General features: G+C 27.4%; 2 protein-coding genes across 2 annotated transcripts; both read right to left on the bottom strand.

The window, feature by feature from the left end:
* Positions 1 to 1,500: 1,500 nt before the first annotated feature.
* LOC130671983 (homeobox protein Hox-B3-like) lies at positions 1,501 to 5,383 on the bottom strand. Its single transcript, XM_057476163.1, has 4 exons — positions 5,183 to 5,383; positions 3,294 to 3,436; positions 2,045 to 2,403; positions 1,501 to 1,612 (listed from the first exon to the last, which is right to left on the bottom strand). Exons 1-4 carry the CDS (start codon positions 5,322 to 5,324, stop codon positions 1,501 to 1,503), a joined length of 756 nt encoding a protein of 251 aa, XP_057332146.1. The 5' UTR covers positions 5,325 to 5,383.
* Positions 5,384 to 12,137: 6,754 nt separating this feature from the next.
* On the bottom strand, positions 12,138 to 15,043 carry LOC130671982 (homeobox-like protein HDP1). The gene is made up of 3 exons (XM_057476161.1): positions 14,659 to 15,043; positions 13,989 to 14,131; positions 12,138 to 13,013 (listed from the first exon to the last, which is right to left on the bottom strand). Exons 1-3 carry the CDS (start codon positions 15,041 to 15,043, stop codon positions 12,396 to 12,398), a joined length of 1,146 nt encoding a protein of 381 aa, XP_057332144.1. The 3' UTR covers positions 12,138 to 12,395.
* Between the last annotated feature and the right edge of the window lie 1,167 nt (positions 15,044 to 16,210).

Here is a 16,210-nt window from a genome sequence, read left to right as displayed (position 1 = left end):
ACTTGACGACAAGTTGTCAACAACTCTAGCTTTTGCAACTTAACCTGCTAGAAGTTACCGCCAACTTTCTCGCAGAAAGTGACCGTCGACTTATTGGATTTCCAACTTTTGGTTCAAGCGAAACTAGAGAGTCAAAGTAATATTTGAATTTTTTCGTTTATTAAATTCTCCTAATAGTTATAAAAATTAAATATTTTAATTTATAATAACATAACGAATTTATAAATTTACAATTATTTCTTATTTAATGAAAAAAAGTAATAAAATGAACACGTTATTTTTGACTCATATACAGTTTTATAAAAAGACGTGGCAGCAGCGCGTTTCAACTTCTCAAACATCGACATTCAAATTAAAGCGGGAAAAATTTATTTCTAACCTCGTCGATGGCCGAGATTATAAAATATAGTTTAACTTAAATTATTTAAATAACTACACCGGTAACACTAAATTATTAAAATGTTATCAGATTCCAAAAATAATCAAGTTTTTTATTTATTAAACTTGGGAGATTCATAATAAAAAAAATAGAATAAGTCATGGCGGAAACTTGTCAGCCACATAAAAGTCTGTGTATAAGAACTTGGAACATGTCAGTTTTAAAAATTTATTTTCAAAGAAACTAGATAGTGAATCGTTTTCAAACTCTGTTTATATATATACTAAGTTTCAAATCTTTAAATTGGGAAATTTTTTTTGCAATAGATTCGCCCAATCTTTAATGATCTCATACTCAGAGAGTTTAGTTCCTGTATTAGATATTAAGATTAAGATTTTAAATATAACAACTTATTTTATTTATTTTAATTTTCAACATGATTTAAATCAATATTTACTATGATTATAACTATCAGTATAATTGTGGACAAATGGTTGTTAGGAGTAAGTGAGGATCAAAGTTAAGAATTAGGGATCTATATAAAGTATGGTTTGCAGTGAAAAACGGAATTACTTAACAAAAATTTATTTATATTTTTCATATAATTTTTGTTGTTAAGTATACAGACGTAGTGATTACAATCTTAAATAAAATATTATAATTATTGCATACAATTATCTTCTCAAATAACATACACAATTTTTTGTATAAAATCTTAACTTATATGCATCAAGTAATTAAAAAAAGAAAAGCTAGTCATAGCATTAAAAATAACTTAATTTATCAAAGTTACAATTCCAGTAATGATAAATAGTTGGTGTTTCCTGAACTGAAACATTAAGTTTCCAGAAACAAAAACTAATTAATATAAATAGTAAACTAAGTAATTTAAAAGAGTATAAAATTCTACATACTAAATTATCTATAGTATTTTAATATTAGTTAGCGATTCAATTGAGATCCATATCTCACATCCTCACTACTTACTTAATTATAATTTTCTTCCCTTCGGGTTGAAAGCGACAACTTTCATCCCGCTGTGCACAACGAAGTTGCCGCGGAGTGGAGAAAATTAGCATACACTGGACATACTCCTTGGGCAGTAATGCACTACTTATCCACTAAGTATTTATACGTATTGCCCATGAATTAAACACTGGATCATTATTTGCCTGATCTCTTCTTAATGACTTAACATTACACAAAAATATCAACCTTACGTAAGAATTACGTCTATCAAATCCCATTATTTACAGAAGTTAAATGGATTCCATATAATCGTTGTACCAATTGCACTCATAGATATCGGTGTTGGAATCAATCGGTCTGTTTTTTGAGTAAAAGTCTGAAAGTTGATCTAGACGAATTTTTTTGACGAGTTTCTGCGAGAGATCGCGATCATCGTCACTGTCATTAACCGCATCGATAGTATTGTGTTCTCGACGGTCATGATGTGCGGCTTCATCAAAGTTTCCATAATAATCATTATTATCATTATTATCATTATCATTATTATCATCATTATTATCATTATTATCATTATCATTATTATCATCATTATTATTATTATTGTTATTATTATTATTATTATTATTATTATTATTATTATTATTATTATTATTATTATTATTATTATCATTATTATTATTATTATTATTATAGAACCCATTGACGGATGAATAATAATTATTAATGTTGTTATTATACATTTGGGCGTCAGAAGATTCAGTATAAATGGTAGCATTTTGCATACTTCCGCTGTATGCTGATTGGTAGTTGGTACCATTTGTCCAGTAGTTACCGTCGTTTTTAAAACCCATATCTTGATTCGGTGGTGAATGATGGTAATGTACAGTTGAACCTAATCCAAGAGGGTTCATTCGCCTACGATCAACGTCTTCAGCGGCAAGTAACTGATTTCTTCCATTCTTCGGAGGATTTAAATTTTTCTTCTCGATTTTATCGACTTTACTTTCGGTAGTTTTTTTCACCTTCATTCGATAATTTTGAAACCAAACCTTGACCTGTAAAATAATTATAAATTTAATAATTTTAAAAAATAAGATTAATGAATATTTTTATTACTATCGATGGTCACTATTTTATTACTAATTACAAATAACCGAAATTATATTTTGCATTTGGCTTAAAAGAACAAATTTACTTGTCTTTGTTTTTTCCCAGCTCCAGCCAAAACTTAATTTTTTTCGAAAAAATTTTCCAAAATTTATTTCGAACGTTTGTTTATAAATTTCTCGGCTTAAATTCAAACTACACGGAAAAGAGAGCAGTGGAAAAATTAAAGTTCTTAGTGCGCAAACCGGGCCTTCGAGTACTATAGTTTACAATTTAATAATTGAGACTACTCCTTGTAATAAAGTAATTAAAATTATGAATACCAAATTTTATAGTTTCTAATGTATCTTTAGCTAAAAAGCAACTTGAAAATGTCAGTCACTCATTATCTTCATCTGTTCTTATTTGAAAAATGTATAAGTTATAGAAGAAACGGTAAAAATGATATATAACGATGTAGTTTTATATATTGCAGTCATAGAATAAAATTATACCCATATATAAAATATTGCAAAAAAAAAATTTAATGTTCAATAATAATGCAATATTTTGAGAAAGAAGTTTCATTATATAAATTGAAATAGTTGCTATGTCGGAAATAATTTATATTTTACAGTTTCGAAGTAGCGAGACTTTGCAAATGTTTGAAACTGAAATAAATCATGGATTTATATTTAATTTTTTTTTTTTTTCCGTGTAATTATTGAAATTTTATCGATATTTAGGCATTCCTAATAAAAACTAATTTTTTTTTCTTACAGTCAATCCGAATGTTGACTTAAAATAACAAAAATTTAATTTTCAAATAATAGAAGAGAAAAAAAAAATTTCTCCTTACCTGTTGTTCTGTGAGACCTAATCTAAATCCTGTCTCAATTCTTGCTTCACGGCATGGGTAATTGTTCTCACAGAAAATTCTTTGTAGCTCGGAAAGTTGCTCCTCGGTATATGTTGTTCGGTTACGTTTTGAATTCTTCTGTTCTGTAAAATAAAAAAAAATTACTATCATATTTGTTTATCATTTGTTTGCACGTAATTTTTACGCAATTTATTTTATAATTACAGTGTAAAAAAAAAAAAAATGATTGTAAAAATATGTTCTTACATACTACTGATACTTGTTTAATAAAATATTATATAATATAAAAATAACATATATGGTTGAAATACATGATAAATATCAGAAAATATATGTGGCCAATGTAACTATATTTTCTGATATATTTTTTTTCATGTTAAAAAGTATAATATTCACCATATACGGGCCCGTATATGTTTAGTAGGGTGGCGCAAAAAAACCGATTATTTTTTTTTTTTCGATCTCGCATGAAAATTTGTTGGTTTACGATGTTTTGAGAAGCCTCTCCAAAAATCAGCTCGATGAAAAATTTTCAAGAGGTTTCTCACGAATTTTGAAAATATCAAAAACGACGGAAATTCGGATTTTTAATTCTAAATTTTTTTCTTTCTCGTGGCAGCAATAGTTTATATTTGTAAAATCATGTCTATGCTGAAAATTTCAGGCCAAAATTTAAATATTTAAACGCCGCTCAAGAATTTTGAATATTAACTGATAATATGTAACTAATAGTTTGAATTAGTTTTTATATTTTTTTAAAACTCAATTATTGTCATTTCACTTAAATATGACTTTTGCGTAACCAAAAATATACAGGACAGTCTTAAACAATAAAATTTGGTAAGTTTTGAATAAGCGAAAAAACCTACAAATTGAATTAAAAAATAGAAAAGTATGTAAATAACTTGATATTTGTATTTCTCGAGTTATATTTTCATTCATTGTCATGCAAAGTGGTGAAAAAATCGAGAAGCTTCATTATTAATATTTAAGGGTCGCTCAAAAACGTCCAAAAGACAGCACTCGGAAACATTCAAAATTCTTGAGCGAGGTTTAAATATTTAAGTTTTGGGCTGAAATTCTCAGCGTAGTCATGATTTCACAATTATAAACTATTGCTGCGACGAGAAAGAAAAAAATTTAGAAATAAAAATCCGAATTTCGATTATTTTTGATATTTTCAAAATTCGTGAGTGACCTCTTGAAAATTTTTTATCGAGCTGATTTTTGGAGAGGCTTCTCAAAACATCGTAAACCAACGAATTTTCATGCGAGATCGAAAAAAAAAAAAATAGTCGGTATATATATACGAAAAATATATTTTTATCATACATCAAAATATATAAGGGAGACCGGGGCACAAAGGCCCCCTTAAGCCGGTTTTTTCTTCTTATGGCTTTTGACCATCAAATTCGTTTATATTCTATCTCGTTCGGAAGAATCAATCGAAATTTTGCAAAAAATAAAAAAAATTTTTTTTTTTTTCTGGGGCACGAAGGCCCTCTCCCCAAAAAATTGTTAACAAATTTTTTTTTTATTCCCCGTCAAGTTATGACCACTACAATGTTTTTATCATACTTTAGGTGGATATGTGATATATGGGGAAAAATGGACCACTCAAAAAGAAAAATTGTAACGAAAAAATTAACTTGACGGAAAATATTTAAAAAAAATAATAAAATAAAAAATAATAATAAAAAATAATAATAATAATAATAATAAAAAATTATTCACTCCGCGAAAACTCCCCTGCGGAGTGAATTTTACTCCGAGGGGAGTGAATAATTAAAAAATCATTCACTCCGCGAATTTTCGACAGTGTATTAAAAAGTTATACGTAATATTTATACAAAATATTAAGATCTTACCTTCTGTAACAGCTTGCTTTATTTCCTGGGAGGGTGACATATTTCGGCAACACTGATTTTGCTGTTGCTGAAGCTCGAAACGAGGTAGATGACCACGATTTATTTGAGGGTTGTATCTTGGTGTGAAATTATTAAAATACATTTTTAATTTTTTCCCGATACCAAAAACCGCAAATTAATTTTAAAATCTGTCCAAGTAAACTAACTCTCGAAACGAACTCTACAAGATCACTACAAGAACTGTGTTCTCTGCTCGCAAAGTCAGTCTATTTAAGCAGAATGAACACTTACAAGGTGAGAACATCGGAAACGGTTATTATTGGTCAATATTGGTTAGAGAACGCCTCCATATATCATTTGAGTATTCTTTGAATGGCTAGTTATAAGATTTTAACACTTAGAACAAAATACTATTGGCGCCTGATTCTAGACAGTGTCAGGTATAAGATTTAAGTACCTGTCGCAAGTGTACTTAAAATAATATTAAGAAAACTATTCTCCTACTGAACTAGAAACAGTAAATTATAAAAACTCTTGTAGGTTACTCCAACTATCGATAATATACAAATGAATGAAGATTTTAGAATTCAAAAATTTTTGATATTTCCATTTAAATAAACAGTGCCGAAATTTTTCAAAACTTTCACGAATGCAGTTTCATCTGTTTGAATGAGGATAAATCGTTAATAGGTTTTACTGAAATATTTTCATAAACCTGAATTTGTAAAAGATAAATGTATGCATATATTAGGGTACGCGGGAAAACAGTTGTTTTTTCGACTTACCTACACTATATAGTAGGGTGGCGCAAAAAAACCGACTATTTTTTTTTTTTTGATTTCACATGAAAATTTTTTGGTTTACGATGTTTTGAGAAGCCTCTCCAAAAATCGGCTCGATAAAAAATTTTCAAGAGGTCGCTCACGAATTTTGAAAATATCAAAAATAATCGAAATTCGGATTTTTATTTCTAAATTTTTTTCTTTCTCGTGGCAGCAATAGTTTATATTTGTGAAATCATGACTACGCTGAGAATTTCAGCCCAAAATTTGAATATTTAAACCTCGCTCAAGAATTTTGAATGTTTCCGAGTGCTGTCTTTTGGACGTTTTTGAGCGACCCTTAAATATTAATAATAAAGCTTCTCGATTTTTTCACCATCAATTTGCATGACAATGAATGAAAATATAACCCGAGAAATATAAATATCAAGTTATTTACATACTTTTTTATTTTTTAATTCAATTTGTAGGTTTTTTCGCTTATTCAAAACTTACAAAATTTTATTGTTTAAGACTGTCCTGTATATTTTTGGTTATGCAAAAGTTATATTTAAGTGAAGTGACAATAATTGAGTTATAAAAAAATATAAAAACTCATTCAAACTATTAGTTACATATTATCAGTTAATATTCAAAATTCTTGAGTGCCGTTCAAATATTTAAATTTTGGGCTGAAATTTTCAGCATAGTCATGATTTTACAAATATAAACTATTGCTGCCACGAGAAAGAAAAAAATTTAGAAATAAAAATCCGAATTTCGATTATTTTTGATATTTTCAAAATTCGTGAGTGACCTCTTGAAAATTTTTTATCGAGCTGATTTTTGGAGAGGCATCTCAAAAAATCGTAAACCAAAAAATTTTCACGCGAGATCGAAAACAAAAAAATAGTCGGTTTTTTTGCGCCACCCTACTATATAGGATACGTTAAAAAAAAATTATGTTGTAAGATGAGGGCTTAGCCATTGCATATTTTAGTTGTTCATTAATTTAATTATAGCAAAATTTTTTTTGCTGTTTCTGAATTTTATAGCTCGTCAACTGATAAATACACAATGATGGTCAATATATATTTTTTATTAAAAATAGAGAGCTCGAGAAAAAAAACGTCTTATGTAAGAAAGGCAATTATATATATTTTATTTGTTAGTAGATCGAACCAAATATTTATTTAACGTATAAACATTATTAAATCCGACAACTAATCGTATAATATGGACAGTTAATAATAAGTAATATAATAAGGGAAAGAGTGGGAGAAGCTAGATGATGTCACGTTGGGTCCCGTCGGAAGGCCTCTTCTTCCACGTCTTCGCCAGCCTCAATCAGTGCTGCCAGATCGTGCGATATTTTTACCCCTTTCCGTGGTGAAATAGCATGGAGTGTAAAGGCAGGAGGGTGTAAAAATTCCGCACCATCTGGCAGCACTGGCCCCAATGTTCATTCAAAGTGGGGGAAACGCCGAGAAGCGTTATAGGGTTACTTCATTAATATGATTCTCAATAAAAATAAATAAATTCCTGTTGTCCGAAAAGTGAAAAAAAAAAAAAATTTATACAGCTTTCCAGTATAGAAAAGTATAAAATTTTCAATATATATTTTATTTTTACCAAAATTCGTGGAGTTTAATGAATTCAATAAACTGCTAACTTTCCCTTCTTTATACTTTTTCAAAATTTATAAGATTTAAAAAAAAAATTTTTGTCATTAATTTTGATATTTTTCAAGAAAGAGAATCCGTTTAAGACCCCCCCCCCCCCCTATCCCTATTCCATTTAAAAACAAAGTCCAGACCGCAAAAAAAATTTGTAAAGACCTTATTTATTTTTAATGACTGCATACTTATAATTCTATTTTTTTTTCAAGAACAACATATTTGTTTCTGTCGAGAAATTTGAAAATAGATCAAACTCATGAAATAATAATATGAAAATTTTTTTTTTTTTTTTCAAATTTTTATGGGAGTCTGTCGTACCCTGAGTATTTCGTATCGCTGTGATGCTAAATAAATATATCAAACTCGTAGAAATATGATGATGAGAAGAAAATTTTCTTTAGCAAATTTTTAAAGGGGTCCGTTGTGCCCCAGTATCTCTTATATTTTTTTGAGCAACAAATTCGCACAATAAAATCCCTTGTTAAATAAAAGTATTAAAAATGATTTCACATGTTAAACGCCCATAAGAGATAGTATTAAAAAGGATTTGAAGAATTAGAAAGTATTCAAAACGATTAAAAATCAAATCCTTTTTAATACTTTTGAATCCTTTTGTTTAATAAGGAATATCAACACCTATACAATACAACCTTGTGTTAACAAGATGAGATATATCTGGTAAGACATGAGTTCTATTTGTATAATTATAAATGACTAAACGAATTTTAAATCACTGTTAATTAATATTTAACTACCCAGTAGATATATATATACTATATGACTAGTATATATGAGTTAATGTTTTCGTTTAAATATCAATAAATTTAGTCATGAAAAACACATATCAATTTAACTTAAATATCCTTATAAATTTGAAAATTATAATTTTTTTTTTCCAGTATGTAATAAAATTATCGATCCGTGTACGTGCATGTTTAAAAATATATGGCTTTTACCTTACACATTCTGTATAATACTTCAGAGTTCTAACGTTATCAATGATTCACATTTTTAAAAGAAATTTTTGTTTAAACATAAAACGTTTAAAAAATTTCATATTTTTTTCAATCACAGCTCATTGTAGTTCATTAACTAATAAAGTAGTATACGTACTCAAAAATCATTGTCTATGATCGTGCATTGGTCATCAGTACTACAACGACTAACAATAAATCCTTTAATAACAATAGTAACAGACGTAATTTTTTCTAATCGTCAAACGATCGCATACGCAAAAGTATTTTTTTCCTGACTGCATTGCTCATTTTTAAAAGTACTCGAGAAGTAAAATTGCTGGTACACTGCGGACGGCGCATTCATAAACTCTAGAAGCGCCACAGATACACTCTCGATATGTGCTTATGTTTTACTGTAGCAATCAAGTCATTACATAATTTATGAAAAGTGAAGCTAACAATTAGTATAGTAAGTAGTTTTAAAAAATTAGTTTTTTCTGAGTCAGAACTCGAATGTCATCTTCAGTTTTTGAAATGTGAGCATAAATGTTATTTTTTTTTTTAAATGTATTATTGCATTTATGCTTATAATATATATTGTTTATTATTAACTATTAATTCATTTATAAAAATTATTGAGATGGGTAGTGTCTATCAGGAACTGAGTACATCTGGTTCCAAAATTTTGTCGCCAAAATATCTATACAATGAGGCGACGTCTACAATTGTCTAATTACTGTATGTTGTAAAGCTCGGGGCCTATTGTCTAGCCTGTGAATTAGCAGCGGGATGCAATACACAGATCGGTGACAATAGCACATGCTCACTATCTAGTGATTTGTGTTTTCTTATCTTTGAGAAGCCGAAGGATTTTGCCAAGTGTATATATGGACTTCATGACTTATGACATCATTTAGAATCCTCTTATTGAATTACTCTGGCGACATAACAGATCTTTCGATAATATTTTTTTTTGTTTCTAATTTAAAATTGCCTATTCTCGGTTGAGTCTATACTAATTTCTTTAAAATATTCATATTTCAATATTTGTTAACAATTTTTATTGTAAATTTTTTATGATTCTTTAGAAAATATCTTTGACGAATTTTTAAATTCATTACTCACAGAAAAATATTTGAGAAGACATATATTTGTTACAATGATATTTTAAATTTTTAAATAAAACAATATTGAATATTATAGATTTCTTTTCAAAAAAAAATAAATAAATATGGTCACTACATTTAAATGCAGAGGCGGATTTTATTTTACACTCAGTTTTAACATCCCGTATGAAAAAACAATATTTGGTTAAAATATATAGAATCATATATGTTTGCAACAAAAAAATATATGATATATTATATTGTATATTATAAAAAATCATATAGAGATTTTCGCCGATTTAATATAAAATTATATACAGTAGTAAATATATGTATTCCATATATGTAACTTATATGTTTTTTATATTAAGCTATACATACATTGACATTTACCTGATAATATATTGTATTGATATATTTCCTTTTATATTCAAAAAAGATATAATTTTTATATGAAATAAAATAAATGGTAGCATATAATTTATATTATATATGGCACCATATATTTTCTTTGTTATATTTAAGCATATATATTATTCGGTTCATGTATATGTATATGGGTATATTTATTTGCATCAAATTAACTAATTTTGAAAATTTTAACTGCAGATTAGAGAGTTTATCAAAATTTAGATCTAATTTAATTGGAGTTGGTCCCGTGTGAAAATAACATATATGGTTAAAATATATGTAAAAATATATGATAAATATCAGAAAATATATGTGGCCAATTTAACTATATTTTCTGACATTTTTTTTTTTTTATTAAAAAATATAATACTCATCATATACGAGTCTATATATATTTAGCATGTATAAAAAATATATATGTCAATCATATACAAAAAATATATTTTTATCGTACATAAAAATATATATTTCTTTCATATACGAAAAATATATCCTGATCATATATAAAAACATATATTTATATTATGTATGGAAAAAAAATGTTTCTTATTCGTATGACCAACTCCAATAAAATTAGATCTAAATTTTAATATACTCTTCAAATCGCAGTTAAAATTTTCAAAATTAGTTCATTTGATGCGAATATATATACCCATATACATATACATACACCGAATAAAATATATGCTTGAATATAACAAAGAAAATATCTGGTGCCATATATAATACACATTATATGCTACCATATATTTCTTTTCATATAAAAATTATATATTTTTTAAATATAAAAGGAAATATATCAATACAATATATTATAAGATAAATCTAAATGTATATATAGCTTAATATAAAAAACATATAAGTTACATATATGGAATACATATATTTACTACTGTATATAATTTTATATTAAATCGGCCAAAATCTCTATATGATTTTTTATAATATACAATATAATGTATCATATATTTTTTTGTTGCAAACATATATGATATTATATATTTTAACCATATATTGTTTATTCATACGGGTAGGGGTGTGCGAATATTGCACGAATCGAATCGAATATTTGAATAGTTCGATTCGATTCGCTATCGAATAATTCGTTAATTTGAATATTCACACACCTCTTATTTAAATCAATAATTACTATTAGTATGACTATTATTATAATTTTGAACAAATGGTTATTAGGAATAAGTTAGGATTAAAGTTAATAATTTGGGATCTATAAAAAGTAAAATGGCTTGCAGTAAAAAATGAAATTACTTGACAAAAATTCATTTATATTTTTTATATAATTTTTGTTTTTCAGTATACAGAAATAGTGATTACAACCTTAAATAAAATATTATAATTATTGCTTACAATTATCCTCCAAAATAAAATACTTAATTTTCAGTATAAAAGCTTAACTTATTTGCACAAAGTAATTTAAAAAAAAAAGTAATAGCATTAAAAATATCTTAATTAATCGAAGTTCTTACAATCTCAGTAATAATAGTATTTGGTGTCTTCTTACCTAACACTATAAGTTTCCACAAATAAGAATTAATAAATATAAATAGTAAAATAAGTAATTTAAAAGAGTATAAAATTCTATACTGTAAGAAATCACCGAGGTAAGTCCAAGCGGTGTAGGTGTTAAAATTGGCGGTGTTAAATTTCAACACCGAAAGCGGTGTGAAAATAACGCCGCCACCGATGTAAATATTCTGTACCGGTGTAAAAAAAAATTCTCCGGTGTTAAAAAAACACCGCAGCCGGTGTAAATGTTCTAGGCCAGTGTTAAAATATTTTACTTTGTAAATATTTTTACTTGATCACTATACTGGTAAGTAAATGATATTTATTAATAATTTTCATAAAGAACTGACATTTGTTCGTGTTTTATAATCTTTAAAGTTAATACTCCAAGCAAGCGCAGTACCCTGTTTTTACGCCGGTTACCCCGATTTAACACCGGTATTTTTAACACCGGTGAATTACTCCTTTTACACCAGTGTAATTTTATTTTAACACCGGAAGGAGTTGAAATGAGTCCATTTTTAACACCGCTCTTTTTACAGTGTATATACTAAATTATCAATAGTATTCTTATAATATTATTAGCAATTCAATTGAATTCCATATTTTACATCTTCACTATTTATTTAATTATAATTTTATCTACTGACTTTTATTCTAATTACCCATGAATTAAATACTTGATCATTATTTACACACTCCCTTCTTAATGACTTAACATTACACAAAAATATCGGCCTTACTTAATAATGACATCTATTAAATCCCATTGTTTACTGAAGTTGATAGAGATTATGGGTAGTGCTTGAATAATTGACACTATCGATATTGTTGTTTAACTCATTCGATGGTGTAATTCCTGGGACAGAGTTAGGGGTTTGCTCTGAATCAGGAATTACTCGGTATGTATAACAGTTACTGTTATTAGCCGGATAGCCAGTGACAGTAGTGTGTTCTTTATAGTTATAATCGATGTTGTCAACAGGGTTTACATAATAACCGGTATAGTTATTATTATTATTATTATAGAACCCATTGACGGGTGAATAATAATTATTAATGTTGTTATTATACATTTGGGCCTCAGAAGATTCAGTATAAATGGTAGCATTTTGCATACTTCCGCTGTATGCTGATTGGTAGTTGGTACCATTCGTCCAGTAGTTACCGTTGATTTTAAAACCCATATCTTGAATCGGTGGCGAATGATGGTAATGTATAGTTGAACCTAATCCAAGTGGGTTCATTCGTCTACGCTGAACGTATTCAGCGGCAAGTAACTGATTTCTTCCATTCTTCGGAGGATTTAAATTGTTCTTGTCGTTTGTATCGACTTTACTTGAGGTAGTTTTTTTCTCCTTCATTCTACGATTCTGAAACCATACTTTGACCTGTAAAATAATTATAAATATAATAATTTTAGAAAATAAGATTAAGGAATATTTATATTACTGTCGATGGTCGCTATTTTATTACTAATTACAAATAACCGAAATTATATTTTGCATTTGGCTTAAAAAAAACAAATTTACTTGTCTTTGTTTTTCTCCAGCTCCAGCCAAAATTTAATTTTTTTTCAAAAAAATTTTCCAAAATTTATTTCGAACGTTTGTTTATAAATTTCGTGGTTTAAATTCAAACTACACGGAAAAGAGAGCAGTGGAAAAATTACAGTTTTTAGTGCGAAAACCGGGCCTTCGAGTACTATAGTTTACAATTTAATAATTGAGATTACCCCTTGTAATAAAGTAATTAAAATTATGAATACCAAATTTTATAGTTTCTAATGTATCTTTAGTTGAACGAAACTTGAAAAAGTCTATATACTTATGTAATATTATATATTAATATCTAGATACAAGTATATAAGAGTTTTGGCCGTACACAATATTGAATAGTTTGATATAATTATATATAACTATGTAGTTTTATACATTACACTCATAAAGTAAAATTATGCTCGTAAATAAAATATTGCCAGAAAAATTTTAATGCACAATAATTCAAAATTTTAATAAAAACGTCTTATTATATGAAACTGAAATAATTGCTACATCAAAAATAATGTAAATTTTAGAGATCCAAAGTAGCGAGACTTTGCTAATGTTTGAAACTGTAATAAATCATGGGTATATAATTAATTTTTTCATTTTTATTTTTTCCGTGTGATTATTGGAATTTTAACGAAATTAATGCATCCCCATTAAAAACCAATTTTTTTTTTTTTTTTTTTTTTATGTCGAATTAGAACGTTGGGTTAAAATAACAGAAATTAAATTTTAAAATGATACAAGAAAAAAAAATTTTCTACCATATCTTACAGATATGTCACTAATAAGTAATAAAAAAATTTCAAATTTTCTCACCTGTCTTTCGGTCAAATTCAATTTAGACGCAGTCTGAATTCTAGTTGTACAGCATAAGTAATTGTTTGTACAGAAAATTTTTTCAAGCTCATTGAGCTGCTCCGTAGTAAATGCAGTTCGTGCTTGTCTTTGTTGGTTCTTGTCTGTAAAATAAGAAAAAAAATAACTATTAGATTGTTATATCACATGTTAATGAGTAATATCTACGCAGGTAATTTTATAATTACCGTATGTAAAAAAAAAAAAAAAAAATTGATCGTAAAAATATGTTCTTACATACTACTGATACTTTTTAATAAAATATTATGCAATTAGCATTTAAACTATAGTTATTTAATTTTAAAACTATAGCCCGCCGCAATAATCGCTACTGCATGATTACTTGATACAAGTAAACGTGTAAAGACATTAAATCAGATTTTCAAAAATTTCAAAAAAGAAAAAAAAATTCAATTAAGACAATTTTCAGAAATTCAATAAACGAATGTAAAAAAAAAATCAAAAAAATAATTTAAATTTATAATCAGAGTCTTGACCAATTAATTAATAGTTAATAATAAATACTAAAGCTCTTATCTCCTGAATGAATGAATGAATTACCATACACATGAGGCTTAAATAATTATTAAAGAGTAATACGTAATAATTATTCAAAATAATAAAATCTTACTTTGTGTACTAGTTCGCTCTGCTTTTTGTAAAGGTGATTCATTTTCAAGAGACCGATCTTGTTGTTGCTGAAGTTCTTCATTTGGTAATTTGTTAATGTCTCCGTTGATGAATGGCTCTGTTAATTGTTGATGCTGAAATGATTGTTGATTCAAAAACTCAGAATTTGAATTGGCTGCTTCCGAAGTATTGTTCGTATTAACAGCATCAGTAAGAGGTGAATTAACAGCATCGGAAAGAGGTGAATGATTACGACTTGATTGGTGGTTGTAATTCCACTCCTCTGACAGGCTCGTTCTCATGCTTTCAGGTGAAGACGGATACGACGGCAACTCTAAAGATGCGAAAAACTTCATGCACGTTTCGTTTAAATCAGGAAGAGACATTTTGAATTTATTTCGTTAATATAATTATTTTGACTTAACAAAAACCGAAAAATTATTTTCAAATTCGTTCACTGAGAGAAAAACGTGGATATTTTCAAGTAAAATTTCTTAATTGAACTATTAGTTTACTTAAATAGTGAAAATAATAAATATTATAGTTTGATGAAGTGAACTTGTTCGAGCTTTTACTATTATAAGTCAAGTGAATATGTTTACTTGAATTTAATTTTCTATTACACTCAGTTTTCGAATGAAGTAAGACACGACACTAACTCTACAACGGTATTGTAAGAACTGAGGTCTCTTTGATCAAAGGCTACCTGATTCGTACAGAGGTAGGGAGCACACCTGATACAACTATTGGAGAAGGATTTTGGTTTGGAACCCCCTCCATGATTCCACTATAGTTTGTATGTCTAATTGTCAGATTTTCACACTTATTACCCAGACTGGCGTCGCCAACGTCTAGACAGTTTATCAGATAAAGGTTTTAAATATTTATTGCGATTTACTTGAAATTATTTAAAAAAAATTACTCTCCTACTGTACTTGAAACAATAAATAACAAAAATCCATGAATGTTACTCCAACTATCAATAATATACAAATTAATGAAGATTTGAGAATTCAGCAATTTTTGATATCCCCACTTAAATGAACGATGCCGTCCTTTTTCAAAACTCTCACAGGTGCAGTTTGATCTGTTTGAATGGGAACAAACCGTTCATAGGTCTTGCTTAAATTTTTTTATAAACCGAAATTTATAATAGATAAATGTATGCATATTGGGGTGTTTCATATTTAGGCGATATTTTTTTTCTGTCTTACTCAAAACTAATAATTTATAGACAAAAAAAATTTCCCCTATTAATGTTAATTTATTTGATGAAATTTAAATGTTTATACAATTTTTAAAATTTTATCCAATCCAAATTTTGAAAAGTAGATCAAACTCATAACTCGTATGAAAAAACCATTTACTGTCGATAATATATAATAAAAAATATGGTAAATAACTGAACATATATGGCGGCAAGATTATTAATATTGATTAATATATGATTGATCACATATAATAATTTATACGTTTAATATTATAATAATCCATATTATTTATTATATATGTGATTATATACATGTGATATTGTATCAAAAATTATATATCTG

Source organism: Microplitis mediator, chromosome 7 (assembly GCF_029852145.1).
Source record: "Microplitis mediator isolate UGA2020A chromosome 7, iyMicMedi2.1, whole genome shotgun sequence".
Lineage (NCBI taxonomy): Eukaryota > Metazoa > Arthropoda > Insecta > Hymenoptera > Braconidae > Microplitis > Microplitis mediator.
The sequence above is the reverse complement of the archived record's forward strand: the minus strand, read 5'-3'. Positions and strand labels throughout refer to the sequence as shown.